Source organism: Mytilus galloprovincialis, chromosome 8 (assembly GCF_965363235.1).
Source record: "Mytilus galloprovincialis chromosome 8, xbMytGall1.hap1.1, whole genome shotgun sequence".
Classification (NCBI taxonomy): Eukaryota; Metazoa; Mollusca; class Bivalvia; order Mytilida; family Mytilidae; genus Mytilus; species Mytilus galloprovincialis.
In genome coordinates, this window is record NC_134845.1 from 19,593,520 (window position 1) to 19,610,497 (window position 16,978).

Genomic DNA, 16,978 nt, shown 5'->3' on the forward strand with positions numbered 1-16,978 from the left:
TAAATTTTACCAAGACAGGAATAAAAAAAAAGAAAATCTCAGCTTCAGATTTGTTTCGAAACTTGTGGTAAAGATATGTAATTTCATTTGTTCTGCATATATATGTGACCAGCCACGACATATCCAGGCTTATGGTAGTAGAACATCATTGTGAGAAAAAACGTTTTTAACTATATGTGACTAGCCACTTCCAGGCTTAGGATGTTACATTGTCTAAAATATGCTTTTTGTATATTTATCTATATAATATTTCGAAACAAAACTCTCTGTCATGTTATTATGACATATTTGTTCTAATAGCAATGAAACGAGTCATTTCGAATACCGGTATGAAAACGAGACTGTGCTATGACGACTTTTATTTATTGAAGGCACTACAGTAATATATAAAATACAAAATTATTGTATTTATTGGCTCTTAATAATGTTCAATAGCGTATTTGAAATTTCAAAGAATTAAATCTACTACAATACAAACAATTCTTAGCTCTATTTCAGAACATGTAATCTAAACTTGTTGAAACGAAGTTAGTTTGAAATCTGTCAAAGTAAGCTTTAAGAATTCCTTTTTTTTAAATTTGTCTTTTAATTCAAATTTATCATGCATGTCTCTTAACATAGTATGCGACGAGTAACAGTTTATAAGTCTTGGTGTTCTCATATATGCAATTGATACTGTGCATTTATTATGGATATATTTAAGACTCCATTTATGAAAGAAAATCTATACTAAGAGCAGAGCTTTTTTTTTGTAGCTCTATTTTAGATTTATGTAATTTAAACTTGTCACAGTTGAAATGAAGTTAGTTTAAAATTTGTCAAAGTAAGCTTTAAGAATTCCTCCTTTTAATTTAGAATTATTATGCATGTCTCTATACAAAGTATGCGACGCGTAACAGTTTATAAAAAGGTGTTCTCTTTCATGCATTTGATACGGTGCATTTGTTTAAAATGTAGATTCAAATATTTTTCACTTCAAATGAAAAAGTAAAACTTCTTCAATGATGTATAGTTCGGTGTCCGCAAAAAAGAAGCCAAGGAAAGTGTTTATCTCTTCTTCCCAAATACGTATTTCATTGAATCTCGATATTTATCATGTTTATAATTATTTTTTTTAAGGGAGTTCGATTTTCATTTTCATAGTAATTAACTTTTCAAAACACTAGTTTATATAGATAGGGGATTAATAATTGAATCCAAAGAGCAATAAAAATATATAGGTCACCGTGCTTGTTTTCTAGATAAAAGTCATTGAAATTTTGGCGGGAAAATATTCTCTCTTGATTTTTCATAGCTTTATCATTGACAAGTTGAAGTTCTCAAAAACTGTTAAAAAGTAATTAAAATTTTAAAAGACTTTTACAGATGGCTTATCATTATACATGTAAAAGATTTACAAAAAGAAAAATGGGGGTCACCGGGCAAATTTTTTTAATGCATTCAAATGGATAAAACCAGAGGATTCCGAATATCTGACAAAACATCTAAAACATGACAAGCCAGCTTCCTTAACAATGACGTTCTACCTCCATCAGCCTGGAAATGTCATGTGTATGTTTACTACTTATTTATGTACAAAAAAAAAAATGATTCCACCACTTTGAATTAAAAAAAACAAATTGTAAACCGTCTGAATGGAGGTGTGCCTTGATTGGCAGAAGTTCGATTACAGATTAGATAGGATTACATAGAAGGCTGGGTCAGCTTTTTAAAAAGCTAATCAGTAATGTGTTTTACGACAATTATCATATGTGAAATAATATCAGATTATGATAAAAATCCAACTTAGTTTCTCAAAGCTGCTTTGATTTATAATATACGATTACTTGTTCTCAATAAATATTTTATTTCACTCACAGCCGATCTTTTGACGACATGTGTCGTCTTTCGTTTTGTTTTCAAAACAAGCAATGGCTACGCTCATGAGAAGCGGTTATAAAACAGGTATTTAATCGAAAAAAATAGAAAAATAGGTCTAGAATTTATAATATTTCAGACTTTAGAAATAGCATATAGAAATATACATCTTCTAAATTAATTTTGTTTGGCTAAATCTCATAGATAATTATTTTTTGCTTATTTTTTTCTTTTTGTTCTTGCGTAACGTCGAGTCCAAAGTTCATTTGTTGAATAGCTGTGTTTGCATTTTGAAAAAAGGAGAAATACTGTTTTGCGTTAAAAATTATTCACAAGTTAAAGGAGGGAATACTTGCTTATGTCTCAATATCAAGTTCGTTGACATTGTCATTGGTATTTCTATACAGAATTATTACCATATAATTTGGATCATTTTAGGAGTTACATAAATTTGTTCCCAAACAACTTTTAATAGCAGGATCACACTCCTTAATAAACTGTCTGCTTATGGAGTTGATATTGATTTAAAGTTGATACTATTTGGTGATCAATCTATGAGTATTGAAGACAATGTATAGATAGTTAAGGCTGTTCATGAATATGAGGCAGGCATTTCCTGTAAATGGGGACGAAGTCTGTATGAATTATTTTTTTGTAACTTAAATACATGTATTTGTTAAAAAAAGAAACGGAAATACTGTAACGTTTCCGATTTTGGTTCTGTTGTTAGGGATTTTAGTTGTGACGTTATTTAAGTTATGACGTCATATGCAATGTAAACAAAGAAACGCTATCATCAGGTAACGTTTTTTCATATCAAGGAATTATTAAAAATGAAATTGCTCTTCCTATTTTATACTAGACTGATAAATATATATATTACTCAAAGTTTCATACAAACGAGACTGGAAAAAGGATATACATTGTAGATTTCTGCGCAGATCCGGAAATTCAAAAACGCGACAAAAAAAAAAATTGAACGATTTTGAGTTCATTAGTACAATGAAAATATCGGGAAAATTTTCCTGATCTTTTTTTTTTTTTTTTTTTTTTATTGAATTTTCTACTGTTATTGGGGACTTCGTCCCCATAATATATATAAAAAAATTAGAGAGATCTGTATAATGAAATGTATTTTATAGTCCAAAGCCAAATTAACTTTTACTTTGTATGTCTGTATTTTATATTATATTTAAGCTCCTAGACCCGAACCAGCTGAAAAATAATTAAAACTGAAACAAAAGTTAATAATGAAATGACAGTACATTGAAATTAATATTATTAAAGCTAAAAAGCTAACAAATGCACCTTTATTTCTATATCATTCATATATTCAATTTGTATATCTTTAACTTCTTAAATCTATTTTTTTTTTCTCTCTCTTCTTATTCATGTTATTATCAACATTCTAAATTCTTTTTATATTATTATAATTCTTTAATGTATCAAAATGGTTACTACTCGCTGTCGTTTTTCTTCAGGTGCAATAATTTAGTAAAAATAAGTACATGATATCAAACATGTTGTTTTAAAAATGAGTTATTCAATTTATTATTTTAAATAGCTTACTGGAGACCATTTAATTTAATGTGAGACCTCTAAATCAATGCTGGAGCTTATCACCTAGAATATTAAAACTTTTTTCATAATTTATTTTTTCTTATTTTTGTGAGTAAACATTTGAAGCATGTTAAAAATAGTTGATCTGAGTTAACTATTTGAAACATCATTCCAGTCAGCTAAGAGGTATTTTTGAAACCATAATTCTGTTTTGTCATTATGTTTGTGTATGTGTTGCTTTGTTTGAATGTAATATATTGTACCTTGTTTTGTGGAGAGGGCTTACATAGGCTATGCGGCATGCCTGTTGCCCAATCCAATTCAATTTATTTGAATAAAATATTGTTTTAACTAAACTTTTAATAGCTGTTCACAGCATTAGTTTATACAAGATCAGACATCCAAAATAACATGAAAAAATAACCTGTTCTTTTTATAATGTATTCCAATGGCTTGATCTGTTAACCCTCTTGCTGCTGTAAGGACACATACATGTATGTCCATGTTTTAATTAATGCAAGCTTCTCATCATTGCTGTACCTCTTTCAAAATAAAAAGACCAAAAATTGAAAAGTGAAATATGGGGACGAAGTCCTATATAACGTTAGAAAAATCAATAAAAAAAAATGGGAAATTCCCGAATTTTTCAACATACTAATGAACTCAAAATCGTTAACTTTTTTTTCAGACTTTTTTTAAATCCCCCAATTGCGCAGAAATCTACTTTCTTTTCCGGTCTTGTTTGAATGAGACTTTGAATACAATATATACGTGATATATTTATCAGTCTAGTAAAATATAGGATTGGAACTCAATACCAATTCATTTTTAATAATTGTTTGATATGAAAAAAATCATAACCTGATAAAAGCGTTTCTTTGTTTGCATTGAATATGACGTCATAATTTAAATAACGTCACAACTAATTCCCTAACAACAGAACCAAAATCGGAAACGTTACGGTATTTCAGTTTCTTTTATTAACATGCATGACATGTTTGAATTTAAAAAAATATTTCATACAGACTTCGTCCCCATTCACAGGTATTGCCTGCCTCATATTATGTTTCCATAAAGGCTCTCAAATGTAACAGTAATTACGGCATGACGTCATATATCGCATGACAACACGTCACAAACGTTGAGTGGTCATATTTTCTGGCATATGAAATGCAACCCTGAAATATAACTGGCAGCAAGAGGGTTAAAAAAAGTTCTCATTTCTATCGGCCATGTTAATGAGTGCTTAGTTTGGTACTTGGTTTTTACTTTCAACTATCTCTTCTCCTTTTATTTGGACATGCATCTTTTTGTCATTTAGAAAAACCTGAGCAACCTGTTTTGTCATTTGATTGTTATGGTGCAAGGAAAAGGGGAATATGTTACAAACAAAAATGTACATAGTAGGTTCAATAGATACATTGACATTGTACCAACCTTGTAATTACATGGTTACTGGTGGTACAATGTATTAACTGCCCTGTACAACACTCAAGTCATCAACATGTGAAGCAAGGAACTTACTTTTACCATGTTTACAAATCACAGTTACATGTAGAACACATGATGATGACAATGCATTTTATATTTTACATTTGTTTACACATGTACATGTATATTACATGTATATATAATAATGCACACTGTATTATACTTGTCATTCTACATGTTCTAAAGATATAAATTTATATATTTGTTTCAGTGTCACATTTCCTATCCCGCTGTAAATATGGCAGATTGTATTCAACAAAGATAACAACCCATTATACTATACATCCTAGAGAACAAGATTCAAGATGGAAAGGTACATGTTTTGTAGGTTAAGAGATTTACAGCATTTTAAAGCAATGATGAAATTGAGCATGAAATTAGGGAATGTGTTAAAGAAACAACAACCTGACCAAAGAGCAGGCCACCAATGGGTCTTTAATGCAGCGAGAAACTCTCACACATGGAGGCGTGCTACAGCTGGCCCCTTATTAAACAAAAATGTAAACTAGTTCAGTGATAATGGACGACATACTAAACCCCGAAAAATATACATGTACACAAGAAACTAAAATTAAAATTCATACAAGACTAACAAAGGCCACAGGCTCCTGACTTTGGACAGACGCAAAAATTCGATGGAATAAAACATGTTTTTTTGAGATTTCAACCCTCCCCCTATACCTCTTGCCTATATAGAAAAAATAAACCCACAACAATATGCATAGTAAAAGCCAGTTCAAAAGAAGTCAGAGTCCGATGTCAGAATATGTATTCTGACAAATATACACATATAAGTAAATAAATAATGTTTGAATAATCTCCCCTTAATTTTCTCAACAATTTACTTGTATATAAAGTAAATTTTTCTTACAATCCCACAAAAGTCCTCAAGTTTTGAGATGTAAATTCATGCCTTTAATGATTTTTCCCAGGTTTGCTCAATTTTTTTAATTAGAGTTCAATGAAAATGTTTCATCTCATTAATTCAACAAAGAAACTGATTGCGCAAAGATCTTAAAAGTATTTGTGCAAGGCATAAGAATTGCTCATTGGGGACTTGTAAATGAGCAGTGTTCTGAAGAAAACAGACAAATGGAATTTTCATTGTCCATGAAATTACACTTAAATGACTAGTAAAGACATCTGCAAAGGGCAGATAATTTGAAATTCTTTTAGAGCAAAGAAATCATAAGAATTCAATAAAAGAAGTTAGGATGACTTTTTTACTTCTACAAGTAAACAAATCTGAATGTCTAAGGGACATAAATCAGCCAATTTTTTTTTTACCTATACAAGTAAATAAAATTCACTTGTATAAGTATACTACAAACTTACTTATATAAGTATATTAATATTACTTCTTCAAGTAATTAAAAATAACTTGTACAAATAGTACCCCTGACTGTATGACACTCATAATAAACCAATAAAATCTTTTGCAAAAGTTCTCTTTTTGTGACAGTGTATTCTAGAGGTCCAAGCTTGATGTCAACTGACTCAAGTACATGCAGTTGTATACTATTTTCATGTATTTATATACATGTATATGATGTATATATTTTATTCTAACCAGTTGATATTATTCTTAACCTAATTTGAAAATGCTATTAGCAATAATTAGAACTATCTTTTAAAACATATATGTAACTAATGTATAAAATAATGCCATGAAAACTTGTAAACTTCATTTACTCAAATACAACATGTATACACAAATGCAATTTATACACATTATTTTTAAAACTTATCATTGCTTATAGGTACATGTTGTCAATGTAAATAATATTTTATGGCAGGTTTATAATGAAATTATGAAATTATCCTAAGATATAAAAAAAGAAAGATGGGGGATGGTTGCCAATGAAACAACTTTCCGATATAGACCAAATGACACAGAAATAAATAACTATAGGTCACCGTTAGAGATTATTTGTATTGCATACATGTATTATAGATATGATTAAAAGTGGATTGAGTATTTTGATTATACAAAGAGACATCAACCCAACAGTACAAAAACAAAAAGTTAAGAAGTTAAAATACTAACTTCATCAACAGATGTCTATAGATACAATATTTCAAACTATTAAAATCATTGAAATCTAACACTTAGTTTTGAACTTATATATTAGTCTATCAAATATTTGTCCTCAGCACCCAATTCTACAAATGACCAAAAAAAACCTCTAAAACCTTGAAAACATTACGATGTAAAAAAGTTTTAATAAATTATGACAAACATGACAAAAGAAAACTTGTGAGATACATGTTTCTCTTTTTCATTGTATACAGAAAATGTCCCTGCGAACAAAACAAGATACATTTTGTAGGGTTCTCACTAGGAACCAATCCTTCACTTTCATGACTTTATACAATATATTATTATTATACTAATTTATACTCTATTCTAAACCTGTCATGTTTGATTGATCAAACACAAAAAGAGATGCATAAGACCAAATAATTGTCAAATGTCTTCTATGGAGCACAAGACAATTTACATGTTTTTGTCTTACAGTTTTTGTCTTACAGCAAAAACATGTTTCTTCACCTTAGATCACTGGAAAATCAATATCTTTCATCCATACACATGGAAAGATTTCTAATTTGTTTTGTAATCCCTCATTGTGGAGGTTGCCATAAGAAACTATTAAGATATAATTTCACATAAATAAATTGAATGTTTGACTATTTGTTAATAGATATAGACATGACACGGTATGAAGATGTGGCAGATGTTGTGATTGTTGGGGGAGGTCCAGCAGGTCTGTCTGCTGCTTGTCGCCTGAAGCAGTTGGCAAATGAACAAGAAAAAGAACTCAGGGTTTGCCTAGTCGAAAAAGCTCCTGAAATAGGTAGGTACAAAAATGTATAATGAGATAGTCTATTTTAAGAAAAAATGTGTGTTAATTTATTGAGTTATAACTTTATATCACTAGAAAAAGTCTTATTACTGTAGTTTTGGAAAATCTTTTAGAAGAACTCTTTAATTATGACTATTAAATCGGGTTCAAGATCTGTAAATCAACTCATTTTCACAGATACTTTATTTCTCGTTTACCCCTTTCTAGTCCACTTCACAGTTATTTAATTTTGAGATTTTCTTATTTATTTGATTTAGTGTGATACGCCATACGGAAAGATCCAAGTTTTACATATTAGCGACGATTTATATTAGCGATATTCTTCTACTCACGAAAGTCATAAAAAATAAGTATGTTTACAGTCATTACAGTATACAGAAAAAAGTGTAAACTGTTTTAAGATTGACTATTTTAGGACTTGTGATTGAACTATGAAATATGATATTGAAAGTTTTTTAATTTATTACCAGGACAAAAAAAGGGTTAAGAAAAGGCAGTCATGGTATTTGTAATATTTGTGGGGTATCAAACTCTCAACCTCAGGCTAGCGAGCAGTAGATTTGAAAAGCTCACTAGAGCTTGTGTTTATGTAGTTTATTGAATATTGACTCTTAATAAAACTTTGAAACTTGATTCTTGAAAACTCAGACCACTGGACAACAGAGGCAGGTTACATTATAAGTAGAGGATATTTATAATAACAAAACTTGACAGAGTAAAAACGCAATATTTCAAAGGATTGTAACTAAAAAACAATTCAATTAAAATTCTGACAAAACAACTTTAAATTTTTAGGAAGGAGTCTGGACACATTTAATGTACAATAGTCTTATGTCTGAATTTGTATATGATTTACATTGATTTGTACATACATTTTCAGGAGGTCATACACTATCTGGAGCATGTATAGAACCGACAGCTCTTAATGAACTATTTCCTGACTGGAAAGAAAAAGGAGTAAGTATAGTAGAAACCAGATATAGTTAATACTATGCTACCTTTTAATTTAAATTGTAAAACATTAACACCGTTTATCTTTTTATATTTTGAAAATTGCTTCTTCATGTTTTTTAAAAACATTGTAATTCTTTTATAATTCTTTAGAGGCATGTTTTTTTTTAAAAATACATTGACTTAAATTAAGGTACATGTAGTATATAAGTTATTTTCTTAATTAGATTAATAATGATTGGATAATATGGCTTTATTTGAAATATGGCTCAATGTTAAAGGCCTCACAATAGTTTGAGGTAGAAACCTAAATTCTTTTATAATTGATAATTTAGTGTAGCATGTTGACATGATTGATATTTTTGTAGGCACCCTTAAAGACACCAGTAACAGAAGATAAATTTTATTTCTTAACAGAGAATAAAACTATACCTATACCAGTATTCCCAGGTAAATATACTGAAAACTTGATTTTATTCATAATGTTTTAACTTTTAGAATTTAATGGTTAAGGGGCTCCTGGGTATAAATCAAATTTTTTTTCTAATATAGGATTTTGCTATATTTTTTTATAAATGAACTTTATCATATACTTAAAAGAAAAATGAAATAAAAAAATGGGGTAACTGTTCATTTAAGCTCACAATCTGCCTCCGGAAGAAGCATACATTTTTGTTAATGTCCTTTTTTTTTGTTGAACTAATAGGAGAAATAGAGGTAATATCGAAATAAAAAAAATAACCTAATTACAGAAATCGCTTAAATTCTACAATTATTAAGTTTATGTACAGCTTATATGAAAACAATAATAAAAAATATAGTTCACCGATGAGTTAAAAAAGATATTTCAAATTTAATGCCAAAAAATGACATTTTTGCACCAAAGGGAGATAATTTGGAGCTTTTTCAATGATATAAACATTTAAAAAGTCATCTGGGGCCAAACCAAATCAATTTTTTGGGTTGTTTTTTTTACCATATCATAAAGTAATAACTAATAGTGTAATAAATAAAATTTGTAATGAAAAAATAAAGGTTCAATTATTTGCTGAAATTTTTGTACCCACGAGCCACCTTTAGAGACTATTTTGACCTTTTCATATCACTTTGGTCAATATGTGTTGCTATGTTGTGAAATGGAAACTATAAACAAAACTTCAAGAGCCTATTTGGCCTCTATAGCTAACAAAAAGTATTTAGAGGTCCAGAATTAACTTATATTAGGTTGAAATATCCTATCAAATTAATTGTGATTTTATTTTATTGAAGAAGCAATTCCCTCTGCATTTTCAAAAAAATGTCAAAGCCATTGATACTCTTGGTATAACTTGACCATACTGTCTGTATTCATAATTCAACACCTTCACAATGCAATGGGTCAAAATAAAATTGTTGGTAAGGATATCCTTCTAAAAAAATAACAGGGTTCTTAGGCCTTATGTTATTTAAAGTCATAAGCAGTTCAGATATTGTGTTTTCACTGAATCCAGTTTATATATTAGGAGATAACTGTATTGTATTTAAGTTCCAACAGCATCAATTGGTGATTTGATGATCACAAATTAAGTTTACTGCCGACACATTAGTGGAGCCAGTAAATGGATTTTTGTGAGCATCACCAATTGATCAGATGCTTAAAATACATTAATGTTATCTCCATTCTAATGAAACTAAAAGAAAACAGCATACATTTTAAATCTGTAATAACTCGTCTCCACTAGCCTGTACATTTTCATAGCATCACTTGCGAATTGATGCCATGGAAATTGGTAACCTTATTAATATTTCAATAGATCAAAGTCATTACGATTACTGTAACCTGCTTTTGATCAGTAAGGTAACATATGTTGATAAACAAATACTATGTAAGTCATGTTAGTGTCAATGTTTAAATACTGTATGCCCAGTAATTAATAACCTGATAGATGAACATTATACAGGCCCGTAGCCAGGAATTTCCATGAGGGGTTATTTGGACTCATGAACTTGACTTTAACAGTCACAATTTGAACAGAAGGTTGACTTTAACAGTGCTTATTTAATTTCAAGGGGGGTTCGTTCAAACCCCCCTGGCTACGGGTATGTTATGACTGGTTTTTTTGTTTGATTTTTGAATTGATCAGGCATTTTATTTAGAATATTATGCATTTAAAGAGAGATTAAAGATACCAGAGGAACATTATAACTCACAAGTCAAAAATAAAATGACAAAAGGAAAAGACCAATAGACAAACAATAGTACACAAAACATAACATAGAAAATTAAAGAATGAGTAACATGAGTAATAGCATGTTTCTTATCCATGAATATAAGCATCAACACCATGCAAACATTGTTAATATGATTGTTATATGTTATTTTACAAAGTATATAAAAAAGAAGATGTGGTATGATTGCCAATGAGACAACTATCCACAAAAGACCAAAATGACACAGACATTAACAACTATAGGTCACCGTACGGCCTTCAACAATGAGCAAAGCCCATACCGCATAGTGAGCTATAAAAGGCCCCGATTAGACAATGTAAAACAATTCATCAAAAGTATGTATGTTTTAGGTATGCCAATGAATAACCATGGTAATTATGTAGTACGTCTGGGTAATGTTGTACGATGGTTAGGACAGCAGGCGGAGGAACTCGGTGTAGAGATTTATCCTGGTTATGCTGCTAGTGAGGTAAATGTACAATATATTTATTAACAGTCTGGTTGTTTCACACTCTTTTGCTTTTTGTTGGACGGACATGCTGATCCTCTGAATCTGTGTTCAACTTTTCAACTTGGCTATTTTTAAAAATGCAAAACCTTTCAACTTGTTGTCATCTTTAACCTCAGGAATGTATTATTAACAAGAATATGTTCCTGTTTTTTTTAAGACTCCAGTAGCCTGAAATAAATAAATGATAGTATAGTCAGACATTTATAAGATATAAAAAATAATTAGGAAAAGGATGATACCATTAGAGAAAGCTATTTGAAGGTTAAAAAGTACTTCAAGAAACAATGCTTTACTTGCTCATAATGTATGTATAACTTTCTAGGTCAAAAGTCAAGGTCAAAAACTTTGGTTTCAGTTGACAACCCCTTGTCCTGTGGTAAAGATCTTGTCCTCTCTTTATCTTCAGAATTGTTATGATTTCAAAGTTTATACTTGACATGTACATTAACCAACACTAGAGGATGTGTCAAAATGTATGTAAAACTTCCTAGGTCAAAGGATAAGGTAGTAAACTTTGGTTTCAATGGACAAACCCATGTCTTACTTTAAAGATTGCGTCCACCCTATATCTTGAGAACTGTTATGATTTCAAAGTTTTACAACTTCCTAGGTCAAAGGTCAAGGTGAAAAACTTTGGTTTCAGTTGGGCAACCCCATGTCCTAAGATAAAGATACAATTTTTTGGGATACGATTGCTTTCAAGCAATCTGTAGACTTTTACCGTTGACTCAGGGCTGCATTCCCTCGCGTCAACCGTTTTATTCTAAACATTAAGCAACATCTCAGATTCTTATTATTGTCTTGTTTTATAAGGTAAAAACAAGCAAAAGGATTGAACATAAACAACTTTCCTGTAATGTTCTTCTCATAATCTTCATGTTTGATATTTCCCTTGACTTATATGCGTGTTTTTAACAACACGGAAAATCAGAATTAAGCAGTATTTATATTTAGTGTTTTTATAAATTTAGAAACTCGTCACAGGGAATTCCCCAGTTTTGATAAATGCGAGAGTTTTCTGAATTCCGATAATTCTATTTCTGTCATATAAGAACTGAAGTGGAGTTTTTCTATATTTTACTGTTATGAAACTGATATTTTATACTGTACTCTCATAAAGAAATAGAGAACCATTCATCATATCATTTAATAAACGTTTTTGTTCCAAATCGCAAGTCACGGGTTTGTTTATGTATTAGTGCGCATGCGTATAGTTTTCTTGATTTCAAGGGGTATCAGATTGAGTGGTTGCTCTGGATTCCCCGCTTCATTGATTAATTTGAAACTCATGGGATTATTTCTATGTCTGACTGCTGTTGAGGGTTATTGTTGTTGCATAATTTTACATCGTATGCATCATTTAAATGATAAAAATAAATGTCCACATCGTAACGGGTTTACCTATAACACCCCTTCAGCCGAAATGGAGTCTTCCATATTATCGTTTCGAGTTGTCTCCCTTCCGGAAATATTTTCCGTCCAAATTGAAATACAGTACGACTCGTCAAGAAAAATTACCTCGTTAGATGTCGATAAACGTCGTATTATATTAAGAACGATCTCAATTTAAACAGAGGAGTGTGTACGGAAAGGAGTCATGCCAACTGACCCAGAGGAAATTAATATTTAAAGACTTAGAAATGGGGTTCCTCCTAGAATTAACGGTGATAAGATACGAAGTGAAATACCTTCTCTCATTCTCAGTGACTGCTGTGGAAAGTAAACTTGGTATTGATAGTACAAAAATAAAACACAATAAGTACGTTGCTCATACACTTGTATGGTATTGTATCCGTGATTGGCCATTTTTAAAGTTGAGTGACTATTCTGATTATCACATTTTGCATATGCAGTTCAATTAGTTTTGAAAATAAATAATACTATCCAGCTGTACCAGGGCTGCCAAAAATGCGTGAGACTCACACATGTTCATGCTTTTTTGTGGCAGTATCCTTGGGTCTATTTTTTCCCTCTTTGATCTTTTAAATATTGGCCAAATCTCACGCATTTGCTTAATGAAAAGTTGACAGAACTGCTATACATGTGTCAATGAAAACTATGGCAATCGTATCCCTTAGAGCATTCTGCTCTTTGATTTACCACACATTATTCACAGCAGAGCCCACAGAGATGTCTTGTTATTATCTAGTTATATTTGTAAAATGATTTACTGAACCTTTTTTCTTTATTTGCAGGTATTATTTCATGAAGATGGTAGTGTAAAAGGAATAGCAACTAACGATGTAGGAATATATAAAGATGGATCACCTAAGGTAAACATATCTCGTAAGAAATAAAATTTAAGCATGTATATTTTTAACTTTCAACAGGTAATCAGATCATCATATTTAAGACATGAACATGATACCTCACTTGAATGTGTATTAGTGTATTTTTATTTTTCTGACTGTAACATTTGTTTCATACATTATCTATTGATAGTAACAATCACACTTTCATAAAAATTCAGTATTAAGTTTTATCTTGTATTTAGCATTTATTTAATTTTGGATGTAACACATCTTCTGATTGGCTGACAGTGTTTTGTATTTTAGTTCATAGACATGTGACCATGAGGTCATCAACATTTTTTCATGATTTACTCCGGTTTACAATGGAATTTAGAATTAGACTATAAGAAATGACTGTAATATTTTTTATGTCTATTCGAAATAAGATAAAAAATGTGGTGCACACTGGTAAGTAACACACTAATAACTGGTGAAAAATGAATTTCAAACAATTTTCTCCTCGACTCACCTCAACATATGATTAACATAAAAACTTAAAACACTGTTACAACATTTAACATGAAACATTCTTCTTTGTGCAAGCAATATGTTTACCAAAAGGATGACGAAATTTACACAAAATACACTTGCATCACTAAAAAAGTTCAATACAATTTTCTATTAGTCCTGTATATATAAAAACAGATTTTTAGAAATCTTTCCATTAATCAGGAATTTTATGTCAAAATATTTTTATGTCCAATTTATTATGCCCCATTTATGGGCACTATGTTTTCTGGTCTGTGCGTGGGTTCATCTGTTCGTTCGTTTGTCTGTTCGTCTGTCCATCCATCTGTTTGTCTGTAACGCGTCAGGTGTTAGCTCACTTCTTAAAAGCTTTACATTTTAGAAGGTGGAAGACCTGGATGCTTCATACTTTGTATATAGATGCTTCATGTTACGAAGTTTCCGTCAGTCACATGTCCAATGTCCTTGACCTCATTTTCATGGTTCCGTGACCACTTGAAAAAAAAGTTCAAATTTTTTGTAATGTTGAATTCTCTCTTATTATAAGTAATAGGATAATTATATTTAATATGTGTGTACCTTGCATGGTCCTCATCAGACTTGGGGTAATTGTAATTGTAATCAGTAATCAGCTGTAATTGATTACAATTTTTCAAGTAATCATTGTAATCATTAATCAGCCAAAAATCTGATTACATGTAATTTAATTTAATCAATTACTTTTCAAAATACCCTGTAATCCTGATTACTTTTTGATTACATTCTGATTACAATGAAAAAAAATCTTAAACTGTGTTTATGATCAATGAATGAACAATTTTGTTATTCTTATTTAATAAATATTTACATGTTAAGATAGTTTGGTTTACTTTATAAAGCATGTAAATTGATTTGTATACTGCAGAAAAAATTAAACTGTTACAGTATTGGAAAGTCATCATTTATAGCCCAAGAAGAGACATATAATACAATTAGTAAAATATATTGTACTGGCTTAGTAAAAGATATTGTACATATATTCACAATTTAAAGTTGTACATATATATATTTGATAATAACTGTTATATTCAAGTAATATTATACTTTTCTTTAATCCTGAATTATGATCTTTTGTTATTATTGTGATTTTTGTCAACTTTGAATAGGAAACCAATTAAGGTTTGTTTTTATTGAAATTTCCAATTGAGTATAGCTGTAGGACAATGTATGTATGATAAAAGATTAATGAGACATGTGAAAATTTATCTAATTAGCACAAACTAAATTAAAAGTTGGACAAATATCTTGTTCAAGATAAGCAAATTTTTGTATTTTCTTCAACTGGACATGTAAAATGCAATGATTTATAGGAATTGTATTTTGTTTACAATTTTATTAAACAGTTCTATTAAAATTTTACATAGTTTTTAACTGGTAACTTTATTTCATCCATATTTTAACTTCCATAAACTGCAACTTGAAATACATATAAAGTCTTAAAGAGGTCAGAAGACAAACAGCAAACTCTTTATAATGCCATATTCAATTGAAGTCAAAATAATTCAGAGATCAATGCTGATAAAGTGTAATGGGTCATAACCAGTGACACAATGTTCATGTATGTATGTTGTGAACTTTTGTGGTTTATTAAATAGATGAAGTTTGAAGTTATCATTTTCTAATATATAAAACAAAATCCTTTCCAAAAAGTGCTTTAGTTGTATCAACTGTTAAATCATTCATATCATTCAAAATATGTTTTTTTTTTAAATTCAGTGTAATCAGATGTAATCATGATTACTTTGCTAATGTAATCATTAATTTAATCAGACACTTCCAGAAATGATGTAATCATTAATTTAATTTAATCGTACAAATGACAAAGTAATTGTAATTTAATCAATTACATTGAAAGTAATCGGACCCATCTCTGGTCCTCATGTCTGTCAGACAGTTTTCACTTGACCTCGACCTCATTTCATGGATCAGTGAACAAGGTTAAGTTTTGGTGGTCAAGTCCATATCTCAGCTACTATAAGCAATAGGGCTAGTATATTCGGTGTATGGAAGGACTGTAAGGTGTACATGTCAACTGGCAGGTGTCATCTGACCTTGACCTCATTTTCATGGTTCAGTGGTTATAGTTAAATTTTTGTGTTTTGGTCTATTTTTCTCATACTATATGCAATAGGTCTACTATATTTGTTGTATGGAATGATTGTAAGGTGTACATGTCTAGCAGGCAGATGTCATGTGACCTTGACCTCATTTTCATAGATCAGTGGTCAAAGTTAAGTTTTTGAGTTTCGGTCTTTTTATCTAATACTGTATGCCATAGGTCAACTATATTTAGTGTATGGAAATATTTTATGATCTTTATGTCAGTTGCGCAGGTTTTATTTGACCGTGACCTCATTTTCACGGTTCATTGCACAGTGTTAAGTTTTTGTGTTTTGGTCTATTTTTCTTAAACTATAAGTAATGGGTCAACTATATATGTTGTATAGAAGCATTGTTAGCTGTACATGTCTGCCTGGCTTGGTTCATCTGACCTTGACCTCATTTTCAAAGTTCATTGGTCTTTGTTTAGTTATCTTGGTTAATGTTAAGTTTATGTGACAGTTGTAATAAAGCTTAGCTTTATACGTAGGACTATCAACATAATATCAATGATTAGTATAGAAGGCGAGACATTTCAGTGTGTGCACTCTTGTTGATGAAGTTGAAGTAAAATCAACTTGAAACTTTGTGCACTTGTTCCATATGATATGATCATTCTAATTGTAATGCCAAAT

The 16,978-nt window shown here is 30.2% G+C and overlaps 1 protein-coding gene across 1 annotated transcript in view; it reads left to right on the forward strand.

The window, feature by feature from the left end:
• The first annotated feature begins 1,853 nt into the window (after positions 1 to 1,853).
• The window catches only part of LOC143085267 (electron transfer flavoprotein-ubiquinone oxidoreductase, mitochondrial-like), a 31,029-nt gene continuing 15,904 nt past the window's right edge, over positions 1,854 to 16,978 (forward strand). Inside the window, exons 1-7 of the mRNA XM_076261521.1 lie at positions 1,854 to 1,944; positions 5,120 to 5,221; positions 7,611 to 7,763; positions 8,653 to 8,729; positions 9,092 to 9,173; positions 11,285 to 11,403; positions 13,641 to 13,718. Of these exons, the coding sequence (XP_076117636.1) occupies positions 1,911 to 1,944; positions 5,120 to 5,221; positions 7,611 to 7,763; positions 8,653 to 8,729; positions 9,092 to 9,173; positions 11,285 to 11,403; positions 13,641 to 13,718 (645 nt within the window). The 5' untranslated portion in view covers positions 1,854 to 1,910. The remainder of the gene's footprint in view (positions 1,945 to 5,119; positions 5,222 to 7,610; positions 7,764 to 8,652; positions 8,730 to 9,091; positions 9,174 to 11,284; positions 11,404 to 13,640; positions 13,719 to 16,978) is intronic.